This window comes from Microcaecilia unicolor, chromosome 10 (genome assembly GCF_901765095.1).
Source record: "Microcaecilia unicolor chromosome 10, aMicUni1.1, whole genome shotgun sequence".
In the NCBI taxonomy this organism is placed as follows: domain Eukaryota; kingdom Metazoa; phylum Chordata; class Amphibia; order Gymnophiona; family Siphonopidae; genus Microcaecilia; species Microcaecilia unicolor.
Genome location: NC_044040.1, coordinates 147,755,950 through 147,769,647, shown reverse-complemented (window position 1 = coordinate 147,769,647; position 13,698 = coordinate 147,755,950). Strand labels below are relative to the sequence as shown.

The window sequence follows — 13,698 nt, the reverse complement described above, 5'->3', positions numbered from 1 at the left end:
TCTGAGAATACCTGCTACAGGTAAGTATCTTCGCTTTTTTTTACATTTTCCTTGTAAACTGGATTACAATAGAGCTCCCTCAAATAAATAATGGGCAGATCAATTATATAATACATCATTGTAAGCATGTAATAGGGAAATTTGTGCATTTTCTTTTTTTATCTCTTGTAAACTGACAACTGTGAGTTGAAATCCTAACTTGTGCAAACTGAAATGTTGCACTGCTATGGGTTTGTACTGTAATTAAACCAAATGATGATGATTATTTGGAGTGCCTAATGTTTTAGATAAACTGTGTTACTGGGAAGCCGATTGACACTGTATCGCCTGGAGTTAATAACATCTGGTAAGCAGATAGAGATCTTCAGATTTTGTGAAGATTAATATAATCTGAATGAAGCTGGATTGCTTAACTATCCAGCTTATAATCGAACGAGAAAAACGCCCAAGTTCCGACCTAAATCGGGAGATGGGCGTTTATCTCACAAAAACGAATAACGCGGTATAATCAAAAGCCGAATTTGGGACGCTTTCAACTGCACTCCGTCGCGGATGCGGACAAAGTGGACGGGGGCGTGTCGAAGGCGGAACTGGGGCGTGGTTATCACCCCAACAGAGATGGGCGCCCTTCGCCGATAATGGATGCGTTTGTAGCTAGAATTTAGGGCACTTTTCCTGGACCCTGTTTTTTCACGAATAAGGCCCCAAAAAGTGCCCTAAATGACCAGATTACCCCCAGAGGGAATCGGGGATGACCTCCCCTGACTCCCCCAGTGGTCACTAACCCCCTCCCACCACAAAAAAATGATGTTTCACAACTTTTTATTTTCACCTTCAAATGTCATACCCTCCTCCCAGGCAGCAGTATGCAGGTCCCTGGAGCAGTTGTTAGGGGGTGCAGTGGACGTCAGGCAGGTGGACCCAGGCCCATCCCCCCTACCTGTTACAATTGTGCTGCTTAATGCTTATTAGTCGTCCAACCCCCCCAAACCCACTGTACCCACATGTAGGTGCCCCTCTTCACCCCTTAGGGCTATAGTAATGGTGTAGACTTGTGGGCAGTGGGTTTTGAGGGGGATTTGGGGGGCTCAACACACAAGGGAAGGGTGCTATGCACCTGGGAGCTCTTTTACCTTTTTTATTGTTTTTGTAAAAGTGCCCCCTAGGGTGCCCGGTTGGTGTCCTGGCATGTGAGGGGGACCAGTGCACTACGAATCCTGGCCCCTCCCACGAACAAATGCCTTGGATTTATTCGTTTTTGAGCTGGGCACTTTCCTTTTCCATTATCGCTGAAAAGCAAAAACGCCCAGCTCACACATTGGCGAATAAAACATGGGCGTCTATTTTTTATCGATAATACGGTTCGGTCCGCCCCTTCACGGACCCGTTCTCGGAGATTAACGCCCATGGAGATAGGCGTTTCTGTTCCATTATGCCCCTCCACGTCTGCTATATCCTGTCTTATAATATGCTGCTTACCAAATGTACACATAAAAGCTTGAAGGAGACTGCCAAGGATCCGTTGCCAGCTATCTTTACAAAAAATCGAAGCTTCAGTGGTAGCACAAGATTTCATACTGCACATTTTCTCTCATCTTGCAGTGCCCTTAAGGATAGCCGATTTCCACCCCTGACCCGTGAGGAACTGCCTAAGCTTTTCTGCTCAGTCTCTCTCCTCACCAACTTTGAAGATGCCAGTGATTACTTAGACTGGGAGGTGAGGACTGCTGCATCTTCCACTGTGCAATTTAAGTATGTCTCTGTAAAACTACTATATTCTTTGGGGAAATATTAAATAATCAGGGTGGAGCAATTGAATCCTATGTTAAAGTGTAGATGTATGAATCTGAAGCCCTGTTGGTAAGAGAAGAGCATAAGTGGTGGATTGAGGGCACAGTAGTGGATTTATGGGGTAAATCCACTTGTATTAGCAGTAGAAGGGATTGAGTGACAGAGAACTGAAAGATATGTTTAGGAGTGAAGATGGCCATTGGCTGCAGCAATGAAGGATTGCTGACCTACGTCCCTGGCCTGCCATTTTTTTATGTTCAAACATTTTTATTGTTATAAGTATATAATATACAAACAATCAAAGCGTTCATACATCAAGATGAAGAGAAGAGCATAAGTGGTGGATTGAGGGCACAGTAGTGGATTTATGGGGTAAATCCACTTGTATTAGCAGTAGAAGGGATTGAGTGACAGAGAACTGAAAGATATGTTTAGGAGTGAAGATGGCCATTGGCTGCAGCAATGAAGGATTGCTGACCTACGTCCCTGGCCTGCCATTTTTTTATGTTCAAACATTTTTATTATTATAAGTACATAATATACAAACAATCAAAGCGTTCATACATCAAGATGAAATAAATGGCCCTCAAACCTACCGAGCCCTCGCTTCCCCTATATCTCCTCCCCATTACAGATTCCAAAATAGATTCTTCAGAAGTCCTTGGTTCTTATGGCCTCGTCCTTTGTAGTAAAACTCCCTAGTGTAAATAAACTCTAGGATTTGGTTAGCAACATTTTGGAAAATGATGCCACTGGGACAGGAGTGGTGGGGATCACCCTTGCCCCCAATAAACACCCAGAGATGCCCCAGGGAAGGATCAGCATTGGCTTGGAGTTGTTTGTTTTTTGTTTTTTAAAGAGAGCAGTGTTTGGGAAGTCTCAATTATTTTACACTTGTTACCAGGTGAGAGTGTGGGAGAGTGAGCATGCCTCTCGATATCCCACCAAGTGGGTTTTAATACAGAAGTGATGGGAAGGGAACATTTATTGTACACTAGACAACCCCTTTAAAATCTGGGGACTGATGTTCTTGAGGAAAGTTACCTATATCTCTTGAGGTGTAATTACCTTTCTTGGAATATTGCAGCTTGCAAGCATTAGTGCAAGCCACATTTATTCCTTTTGCAAATAATGAGCTGCTTTACATGCAGTGCAGCTCCTTATTTTTGGTCTCTGCATTGCACCTGATTTTTATAAGGCAAATACTACATGAAATCAGTGAATAATGCTTTATTTGCAATTTTCTGCATTATTTGCCTGATTGTATCTTAATGAAGAGGCCCTCAAATTAGGGTTAATTTGTTTTGAAGTGTAAATTGAAATGGGCTCTGTGAAGTTGTACCAACCAGTGTTGTTCAAAGTACTAGGCCAAAGTACTTAAGTAAAAATAAATGTATATTTTAATACTTAAGTAAAAGTAAAAAGTACAGTGAAGAACATGTTAAAAAATTTACTTATGTAAAAGTAAAAAGTTATTGCTTAATATAATACTTTTTGAGTACCACAACTACAATGAATGCAACTGTTATTAATGTTTTTACCCAATAACTTTATTGGTCTACAATTCAATCCACTTTGCTTTTAGTAAAACTAAATTTTTGAAAACGACTGTCACTTATGCGAGTGTACTTGTGAGTTATTAATCCAGCACAGCTAAAAAGGTTCAACAACTACACTAGCAGAGAGTGGATTGTTCAGTCTGATAAAAAGTTCCTCCAAATCAGGCCAGTGTGCAGTATTACTGATGTCTTCTGACAGGGTTTGCATGTTATGATCAAGGGTATCTCTGAAACAGTTGAGTTCCATATAGCAAAAAGTACTTTATCATCATTATTGTCATTATCATCTGCATTAGAAGTAATGCTGTCTAATTCATCATTTGAATCTTCATCTTTATCTTCATTGTCATCGTCATGCTGTCCAGTTACAAAGAAGGCTTTCACAAAGCTGAAATCATTGACTGTTATTGTTCTAACAATTTTTCATCTGATGGCAAACTCTGTTTGAATATCTTTGAGAACTGATGCAAGAACATCAAACATGTGGGAGTCTTTCAGTCTTAAGGCCAGACAAGCAGACATCCTCCCTAAATACTCTTATCAATCCAGTGGACAGTTAACCCCAGTGTAAACTTTTCCCATGGGATGACGTGCAGTCTGTTGTAGTAGAGACATACATCTGTTCACCAAGAATTGCTACCAGCTTTGGCTTCATCTCCACTTTAAACACTGTTCTGTTTGGCTGGAGGCCACTAACCAGTTCAACAAACACAGGCAACTCCACTATTCTTATAGGTTATATTCACTTAACAGCAAAATTTAAGATGAGATCATCCACTGTTTGTGTGACAAGGTTTGCAATAGCAAAATCCTGTTCCCAGTTTTGCTGTTTCATTTGGAATTGTCATTTACATCTGCCTTCTGCTTTTACTTTTTACTTTTAACTGCAAGCATCAGATGTAACTGAGTAAAAGCAGTAAAACTTGGCAAAAGTATTACTTCAGTAAGTGTAACAAATGTTTCCTGTACTTCTTTACAAGTAAAAATAACAAAACTTTTACTTAAGTACAGCAACTAGTTACATTTACTTAATTACTGTACAACACTTCTACCAACACAAATTGCAGTAGACCCTGATTTCAAAAGATTTCTGAATTGAGCACAGATTGGGGGAAAAGTCACAAAGGGACCCTTTTACTAAAGCTTAGTATGTGCTAACAGACGTTAGAGTGCACTAAGTCCCACGTGGCCCATAAGTATAAAATAGGACATGCAGCATTTAGCGTGTGCTAATTCTATTAGCGTGCATTAATCTTTAATAAAAGGACCCTAAAATTAATAAATTACCCATTTTTGGAGAAGAATTCAAAGAACAGACAACAAAGCAAAGAGAATTGTGAATTCTGTGTCTTCTTTGCCCATAAAAAAAGAATCTGTTTTCTTTTGGTAAATGCTCTTGCTTTACCATTGTGAGAACTTAACCTGAGATTTTCACATTTCACAGAATCCAGTTCAGCATGTATTTACATTCTCATGATAAAGAACCAGAGACTTCTTGAATGGGGCTCATGATCATGTCCCTGCCAGAGTGAATATTCCTGCCTTTCTGTAATCCGCAGTTTCTAAATGTAATTAGGTTACACCTGGTTACTTTCCCAGCCCTATTTAGAGGTGCTTCCGCAGTGTGTGGCGAATGTCGGTCATTTTGTTCCTGTTGAATAACCTTGTCAGTTTGTATTGCTGTTTAGGTTATAAAATGTAAAAATGAAACTTATTTAAAATACAGGCTTATTAGTGTGTGTGTGTGGGGGGGGGGGGGGGGAGTTACCAAAGTGGATTACCGTTTAGACAGGTTATTTTTACCATAACTTTTGCTATTTTGTCACAGGGTTCCATTTTATGCAGTGAGAACCTGTGCTAAAATGCATGGCATGTACTAAAATAACCTGTCTTAACAGTAGCCCACATTGATAAAGATTTGGCCAAGTCAGAATTCCACTTCTCAGGTCAGTTTAAAAGACTCATGGGTCAATTCATCCAATCTACGGCTGGGAGGGAGGCCATGGCAAATAGCTGTTTGGGGATGCCAACAAATTTTGAAGAAGGAAAAAAAACGTGATTCAGAGATGAGCAGAGCAGGTATGAAAGGTCTAACAGTAGCTACAGTAAATTTATAGTGAAGTATTTGGGGCTGGTCCAGCAGCAACACATTATCAGCTTGATTAAATAATATCAAACTGCATTATCCTTTAGGCACGCAAAATTGCCCTGGTAGCATCAGGGCCCTACAATGACCAATTTTAAAAAGCAGGGAAATGGTAGTGGACATGTTGTCAATATGAAGTAGGGCAACAATCCAAAAATTCTGTCCATATCTCGTACATAAGCCTGCCTCAATTGGATACTCTCACCAAAGTTAGCAAATGACAATAAAGACTGATTGGCCCATTCAGTCTGCCTACTAGAAAATCTTCCTCTCTGATTCTGATATATGAATTCCTATAATAAAACCAACATCAGTTCATTCTCCCTCCCCCATGTCTTTTATCCAACCTCTCAAGGCTACCACTGTCCCCAAAAGTTGCCATCACTTCCACTGCTAGGTTATTCCATACTTAATCCAGTACTGAGGTCCCAACCCATTTATTTACCAACAAGTTCTGTAACAATCTACACAGCCATGTCATGCTTACTGCTGTAAGGGGTTATAACCTAGCTGCAATATGCAAGATATTACAACCATCTTAGGAACCTGATGCAATCTACCTTTGGTGGGGTTGTAATTCAACTTCATTCCATAAGAATCAATAGCGAAACCTCAGTACACTTACAGGTTCTTGTAATCCATTTTTGGACACACTGTTTTTACTAAGAAAACAGGATGTAAATGATTTGAAATAAAATTGGTTTACTGTAGTGAGAAATAATGGAATTGGTTTAAGTTGCAATTAAGAAAGAAATGCCAGCTTCCATTACGTAGCTTCCCACTATTCCAGAACCTGTGGGATAGTTGTGTCCATCAACCAGTAGGTGGAGAGCTGAAAACTGAGCTGAGACATATCTCTCTTGGCATCCAGTCCAGCTCCTCAGTGTTTTCTATCTCCAGCAGGTGGATGCAATAGGACGTAATTTAGATTGCCGGCTACACTTTTATGTTGCAATCTGATTGAGGCAATTTCTAGTTGAGGTGTGATTGATTCAGCAGTGGTTTCTAAAGTGAGATGGGATCTGTAGATTATGGCAATGCCTCCGCCTCTTTTACCTGTTCTGGTCCAGTTTGTAATGTTGTATCCTGGAGGGCAAAGGTCCAGTATTATGGGATCTTTTTGGTCATGGATCCAGTTTTCGCTGATGAAGCGTAAATCTAAGGTTTCCGATGTGATCTAATCTTTTATAATATCTGTTTTGTTTACTGTTGATCTGGCATTGATGTAACCTATTTGAATTGTAAGGTATGGATCTTCCATAATGGTGAAAGTGGGAACCTTTATTAGTTGTCGTTTATATGTCGATTTGGATTTATTAAAGCTTTTTTGTGTTGGTTGTGCAGTTTGTTTGTGGGATAATGTTTTGCTATTGTAAGTTCTGTTGCCGGTTTGGTTGTGGTTGGTGTGTCTGGTAATCCTGAATCGGCTGTGTAGTATTGGTATGGTGTTATAATCATTTTTAGCCTCTGATTTTGAGTGATTTATTCCTTTTCCAGTTAGCCAACTGGTCCCCAGTTGAGCTTTGCAGGTGGCTTAAATTTGCAGATTCATATCTGGCGGTCTTCAGATCCCTATCCCTTGTGCCTTGCGAATTACCTCTTCCCTGTTTCCTGTGATGATGTTCTTTTCCAGTACAACAACCTTTAAAAAAAAAAAGAGGGAAGGAAAGAGTTTACTGGAGAGCGTGGGACAGAGTGTTAGTCCCGATCATTTCTCATCTGGGGTAAGACTTGAGAGACTGTAAGCTTGGGGGGAGCAGCTGGCAGTTGTAAGTCTGACTAATATTTGATTCAGAACCGCTTGGAAGGCTGCAAGTTCTACTTGGTGCAGGGGAGGGAACCTGATTCGCTGCTTGGGACCACGTTGTGCTCCACTTCTTAAAGTCGGGGTGAATGGCCCGACACACTTTTTAGCCTCTGATTTTGAGTGATTTGTTCCTTTTCCAGTTAGCCAACTGGTCCCCAGTTGAGCTTTGCAGGTGGCTTAAATTTGCAGATTCATATCTGGCGGTCTTCAGATCCCTATCCCTTGTGCCTTGCGAATTACTTCTTCCCTGTTTCCTGTGATGATGTTCTTTTCCAGTACAACAATCTTTAAAAAAAAAAAAAGGAGAAGGAAAGAGTTTACTGGAGAGTGTGGGACAGAGTGTTAGTCCCGATCATTTCTCATCTGGGGTAAGACTTGAGAGACTGTAAGCTTGGGGGGAGCAGCTGGCAGTGTTAAGTCTGACTAATATTTGATTCAGAACCGCTTGGAAGGCTGCAAGTTCTACTTGGTGCAGGGGAGGGATCCTGATTCGCTGCTTGGGACCACGTTGTGCTCCACTTCTTACAGTCGGGGTGAATGGCGACTCCCACGGAGGCAGTTCCCACTGTGGGACCCACTGGCTGGCGTTGGGGGTGTTGCAGTGCGTGCAAGCCAGGAATCCCAAAGACATGGAAGAAACGGTCGGCAGCAGCACATCTGATTTTTGGCGCAGTATCTGAATATGGCTGGGACTTCATGCCCTCCGGCGGGGCTGGTGCCCAGTTTTATGCAGGAGAGAGTGGGAACAGATGCCATTTTGTCAGGGTCAGCTGGTAGTGAGAAACAACCTTTGTCTGATCACATGTGTAACACAGCTGCCATTTTACAGCCTTAGGGCCCGACAGAGCATTCAGCTACTTTGGATCTTTGTTTTCTCCGGAGTTTATGTTGTTCTTACACAAGACCTATTTACTGAAGCAGGGACAGTCCGAGTTGCACAAGGTGCTTCAGTTTCTCACCCCCCTGCCCTTTTGGCTCCTAAGAGATCTCATTTAGATCTCCAGAAGTGTGCAGATGTGGCTATCTCTGCTTCTCTCTCCTTATCTGATGTGGCCTCGGTCTGTTCAGAGGAGGCATTGTTGAAGAAGCCGTTAGAGGAGGGAGATAATCGGAAAGTACTGAGATTGTTTCATTTATATACCCCTTAACATTGGTCCAAATACTGTTAGCCACACCTCTCAATGATTATAACACCATACCAATACTACACAGCCGATTCAGGATTACCAGACACACCAACCTCAACCAAACCGGCAACAGAACTTACAATAGCTAAACATTATCCCACAAACAAACTGCACAACCAACACAAAAAAGCTTTAATAAATCCAAATCGACATACAAACGACAACTAATAAAGGTTCCCACTTTCACCATTACGGAAGATCCATACCTTACAATTCAAATAGGTTACATCAATGCCAGATCAATAGTAAACAAAACAGATATTATAAAAGATTAGATCACATCGGAAACCTTAGATTTACGCTTCATCAGCGAAAACTGGACCCATGACTAAAAAAGAGCCCATAGTACTGGACCTTTGCCCTCCAGGATACAACATTACACACTGGACCAGAATAGGTAAAAGAGGCGGAGGCATTGCCATAATCTACAGATCCCATCTCACTTTAGAAACCACTGCTGAATCAATCACACCTCAACTAGAAATTGCCTCAATCAGATTGCAACATAAAAGTGTACCGGCAATCTAAATTGCGTCCTATTCTACAGACCGCCAGGCACTTGGAGCGAAGCTTATATAACCCTAATGGATTTCATATCTACCATTTGTACATCTAACTCAAACATACTAGTCATTGGGGACATAAACCTTCATTTAGAAGACCCAAACTCAACTGATGTCCAAGATTGTAAGGAATTCTTCCAACTATGGGATTTCGAATGGCCACATCTGAATGCCACCCACAGAAAAGGCCATACACTTGACCTGCTAACCTATAAATTCGCATCAGACCAAATCATTAAAGTCATTGACCACAAGTGGACGGAAAGTCCATGGTCAGATCACTTCAAATTAAATCTGACCCTACATTGGCTGAAGAATGGACATCTCAAAACTGATGAAAAAAAATCTTGCCAAACCAGAGGTAAAGTGGACACAACTTCATTTTGGCAATCAATTTACGACAACAATTGGTCTATTCCATCTGATTCTATCAGCTATCTTGCAGATTGGGAATCGAGATGTATCACCATTCTAAATGAGTTAGCTCCTTTGCGAGCAATAACCATTCACAAACCGAACAGGACCCCATGGTTTAATGAAAATGTGAAACAATTAAAATCTAGAACCAGACAACTCGAACGAGCCTGGAGAAAAAACAAAAATAATCAAAATCTAAACGCTTGGAAAGAATCACATAGAAAATACAAATATGAAATAAAAAAATTAAAACGGAACTACTATAATGAACAACTAGGTTCTGACTTCAAGGACATGAAAAAATTATACAAGCTACTGGATAAATTACTAGACACAAAACCAGTGTCCTCAACAAAATCAGGAATCCCAACAGCCGATGATCTTGCTAACTACTTCAGAGGCTAAATTGTCGATCTGCGCAAAAATATGCCACAGGACTACACCAACCTTGATACCTTCCTTAATGAGCTAGACCCACGCTCAGAAGAATGCCCATCCGACCGAACTTGGACAAATTTCGCCCAGATCACAGAAGAAACATTAGCACTAGCAACCAGTAAGATCTCTACAGCCTACTGTCAATTGGACACCTGCCCCAATTATCTAATGAACCCCCCCCCCCCCCCCGCTCGATTCATCACTGAACTTACCTCCCACCTCAACTTCTTGTTCCAGCATGGGCATATTCCCCAAACACAAAGGTAATATACTACTCACACCATTACCAAAAGACACCAAAAAGAAAATAACAATATCATCAACTACCGACCTGTGGCATCCATCCCACTTACAACCAAACTGATGGAAAGCATCGTAGCTAAACAATTTACTGAATACATCAATAATTTCTCAAACCTTCATGAATCACAGTCGGGCTTCAGATCTCTCCACAGTACAGAAACCGTCCTGGTAACTCTCCTAGCCAAGTTCAAAAGGAAATCGCATTAGGTAAAAATATACTCCTCTTGCAATTCGACTTGTCAAGCGCATTCGATATGGTTGACCATTATATATTATTAAGAATACTCGACAAGATAGGCATAGGAAGGAATATACTCAAATGGATCAAGTGTTTCCTAACCACAAGATCTTATCAAGTAAAAGCAAACTCAAACATGTCACCATTGTGGAGTACCCCAGGGATCACCTCTCTCACCCATATTATTTAATCTGATGATGATCCCCCGTGCTCATGCCCTATAGATGTCATGTTTCCAGGCTTTGGGCAACCAGGCGTGAACTCTGGAACAACGTGAGCCCTTGGCCTACTGTCATCGAGCGACAGCAGGAGGCAAAACCCTCCAAGCAAGACTAGTCAGGATGCACTTGACTTGGCTAGAGTCAGATACTGGAACAAGCTTGGCTTGACTGGGCTGGAGCCAAAAGCTGGACCGGACTTGGCTTGACTGGACTGGAACCAGATACTGGAGCAGACTTGGCTTGGCTTCACTGGAACCGGATACTGAAACAAGCTTGGCTTGACTGGTGTGGAGTGGAACCAGATACTGGAACGGACTTGGCTTGGCTTCACTGGAACCGAATACTGGAACAAGCTTGGCTTGACTGGAGTGGAACCAAATACTGGAACGGACTTGGCTGGGCTTCACTGGAACCAGAGACTGGAGCAAGCTTGACTTGACTGGAGTGGATTCAGGATACTCGGGCAGGGCAAACACAAGCAGGGTAGGGCTTAAGCTAGGGACCAACAGGGTAAAGACAGACAAGCAGGGACAGAACCAAAGCTGAAGGCTTGCAAGGCAGATGCAAGCAAGAAAGGGACTGGAGCTAAACACTACCAGGGTAAAGACAGACAAGCTGGGACAGAACCAAAGCTGAAGGCTTGCAAGGCAGAGGCAAGCAAGAAAGGGACTGGAGCAAGCAAGGCAGACTAGGCTGGACAGACAAACAACAGAACTAAGGCTAAAGGCAGAGGTGCACACAGGCACCACAATAAGAAGACAAGACACAGAAGTGCCCACAGACACACAGACTAGAACAAGGCAACAAGGATCTAGGCAGAAGTGCTCACAAGCACACAGACTAACCTGGGGACCTTTGGTGTTGCAAAGGCCCTGAATGCAAGTGAACCACTTCCATATAACAGGACAGAGACAGGAAATACACAGAACCCAATGTAAGGCTTGAAACACAGAGGAAGTGGAAACCCTACAGGACAGAGACAGGAAATACAACACCGAAGTGAGGCTTGGAACACAAAGGAAGTAGAATCCCTACACTCAACACCAAAGTGAGGCTAGGAACACATAGGACAAACATAATCATACAGAACAGAAGCCAACTCATGAGCTGACCGGCAGAAAAGGTGAGTCAAAGGAGGGGTCACGGCCACAGTCGTGACAATAGAAGCATAATCTTAATCCTTTTCTGTATGCGGACGATGTCACCATTTACATACCGTTCAACTCTAATCCAACAGAAATCACTGTTGCAATAAAGACTAGTTTAAGCTTAATGGATGCCTGGGCATCGGCATTCAAACTCAACAAGGGAAAAACTCACTGCCTTATTCTCTCTTCTCACCACAAAGCAAACCTCCCTTCATCCATAAAGACCCCGGAACATACTCTCCCAATATCGGACAAACTGTGAAGGAATTACTATTGATACCAACCTAACCCTGGAGAGCCAAGCCTCTGCCACCATGAAGAAAATGTTCCATGCAATGTGGAAACTCAAACGGATCAAACAATTCTTCTCAAGGGAAACTTTCTGTAACATAATTCAAACAATGGTACTATCACATGTTGACTACAGTAACGCCGTATATGCGGGATGCAAAGAACAGATCTTAAGGAAACTCTAGACCGCGCAGAACACGGCAGCTAGACTCATTTTCGGAAAGACAAGATTCGAAAGTGCTAAACCCCTACATGAAATACTGCACTGGCTACCAATCAAGGAACGAATAGCCTTCAAAATTTGCACTCTGTTCCACAAAACAATCCATGGTCTGGCCCCAACCTACATGACCGAACTTATCGACTTACCAACTAGAAACATCATCAAGAACGTTTCTAAACCTGCATTACCAAACTGTAAAGGACTAAAATACAAATCAACATTTGCACCCAGCTGTGGAACGCATTACCTAGAAACATTAGAACTGTGAACACCCATCTAAAATTCCGAAAAGACCTCAAGACTCACCTCTTCCGGAAAGCCTACCCAGCAGACCCAAACTAATTCATGAACAATGCATCACTTCTATCGAACTAAGAAATGAACAATATCCCTTCCACATAATCCTATTACTTCAAACTGTACAAATTTTACCACTCCAGTTATATTTAAGTGTACTTCTACCCTTATCCTACTCTGTATTGCTCACTAGAAGCTGTAGTCCCATCCCCGGAGACTTATCAGCCTCATTTATTTATTTATTTATTTAGATTTTGCTCACACCTTTTTCAGTAGTAGCTCAAGGTGAATTACATTCAGGTACTCTGGTTATTTCTCTGTCCCAGGAGGGCTCACAATCTAAGTTTGTAGCTGAGGCAAAGGAGGGTTAAGTGACTTGCCCAAGATCATACAAGGAGCAGCAGTGGGATTTAAACCAGCCACCTCTGGATTGCAAGACTAGTGTTCTAACCACTAGGCCACTCCTCTCTATATGCTACTATATATTCATCCCAGAGTTGTATTCTCTTTTCTGGAACCTTATCAGCTTTCTTGCACCTACTGTTACTCTATTTTCCACGCTGTATATATTCCCGGAGTTGGTACTGTCCTCTTCAGAACCTGTAAGCCACATTGAGCCTACTGCTATGCAGGAAAATGTGGGATACAAATGTAATAAATAAAGAGGAGCTTGCCATTTTGTCGATCATGAGGGAGCTTAGAGGTCCTTATAAGGCCTTCCTGATGCATCCAGATATTCAGAACCTGATTATAGCAGAATGGGGCACACTGGATGCAGGGTTGACAGTAGGAAGAGCCATGACTTGTCTCTACCCATTGGTTCCGGAGGAGAAAGATAAAAAAAAGCCACATTGAGCCTGCAAATGGGTGGGAAAATGTGGGATACAAATGCAATAAATAAATAAAATTGCAGTGTCCCAGGGTGGAGTCCCTTGTTATGTTGGTGATTAAGAAGACCACCTTGCCGGTGAAAGCCCTTAAAAGACCTGCAGGACAGGACGCTAGAAGGCTCGCTGAAACAAGCCTTTGACGTGGCCTCTTTGGGCCTTCAAGCAACAGTGTACAGCTC

At 42.0% G+C, this 13,698-nt stretch overlaps 1 protein-coding gene across 3 annotated transcripts in view; it reads left to right on the top strand.

Annotated features, from left to right (window-relative positions):
- Positions 1 to 13,698, top strand: part of AMMECR1L (AMMECR1 like) — a 72,284-nt gene that overhangs the window by 31,172 nt on the left and 27,414 nt on the right. For all 3 annotated transcript variants that reach the window (XM_030216105.1, XM_030216104.1, XM_030216106.1), the window contains one exon: positions 1,603 to 1,717. In XM_030216105.1, coding sequence (XP_030071965.1) covers positions 1,603 to 1,717 — 115 coding nt within the window. The remainder of the gene's footprint in view (positions 1 to 1,602; positions 1,718 to 13,698) is intronic.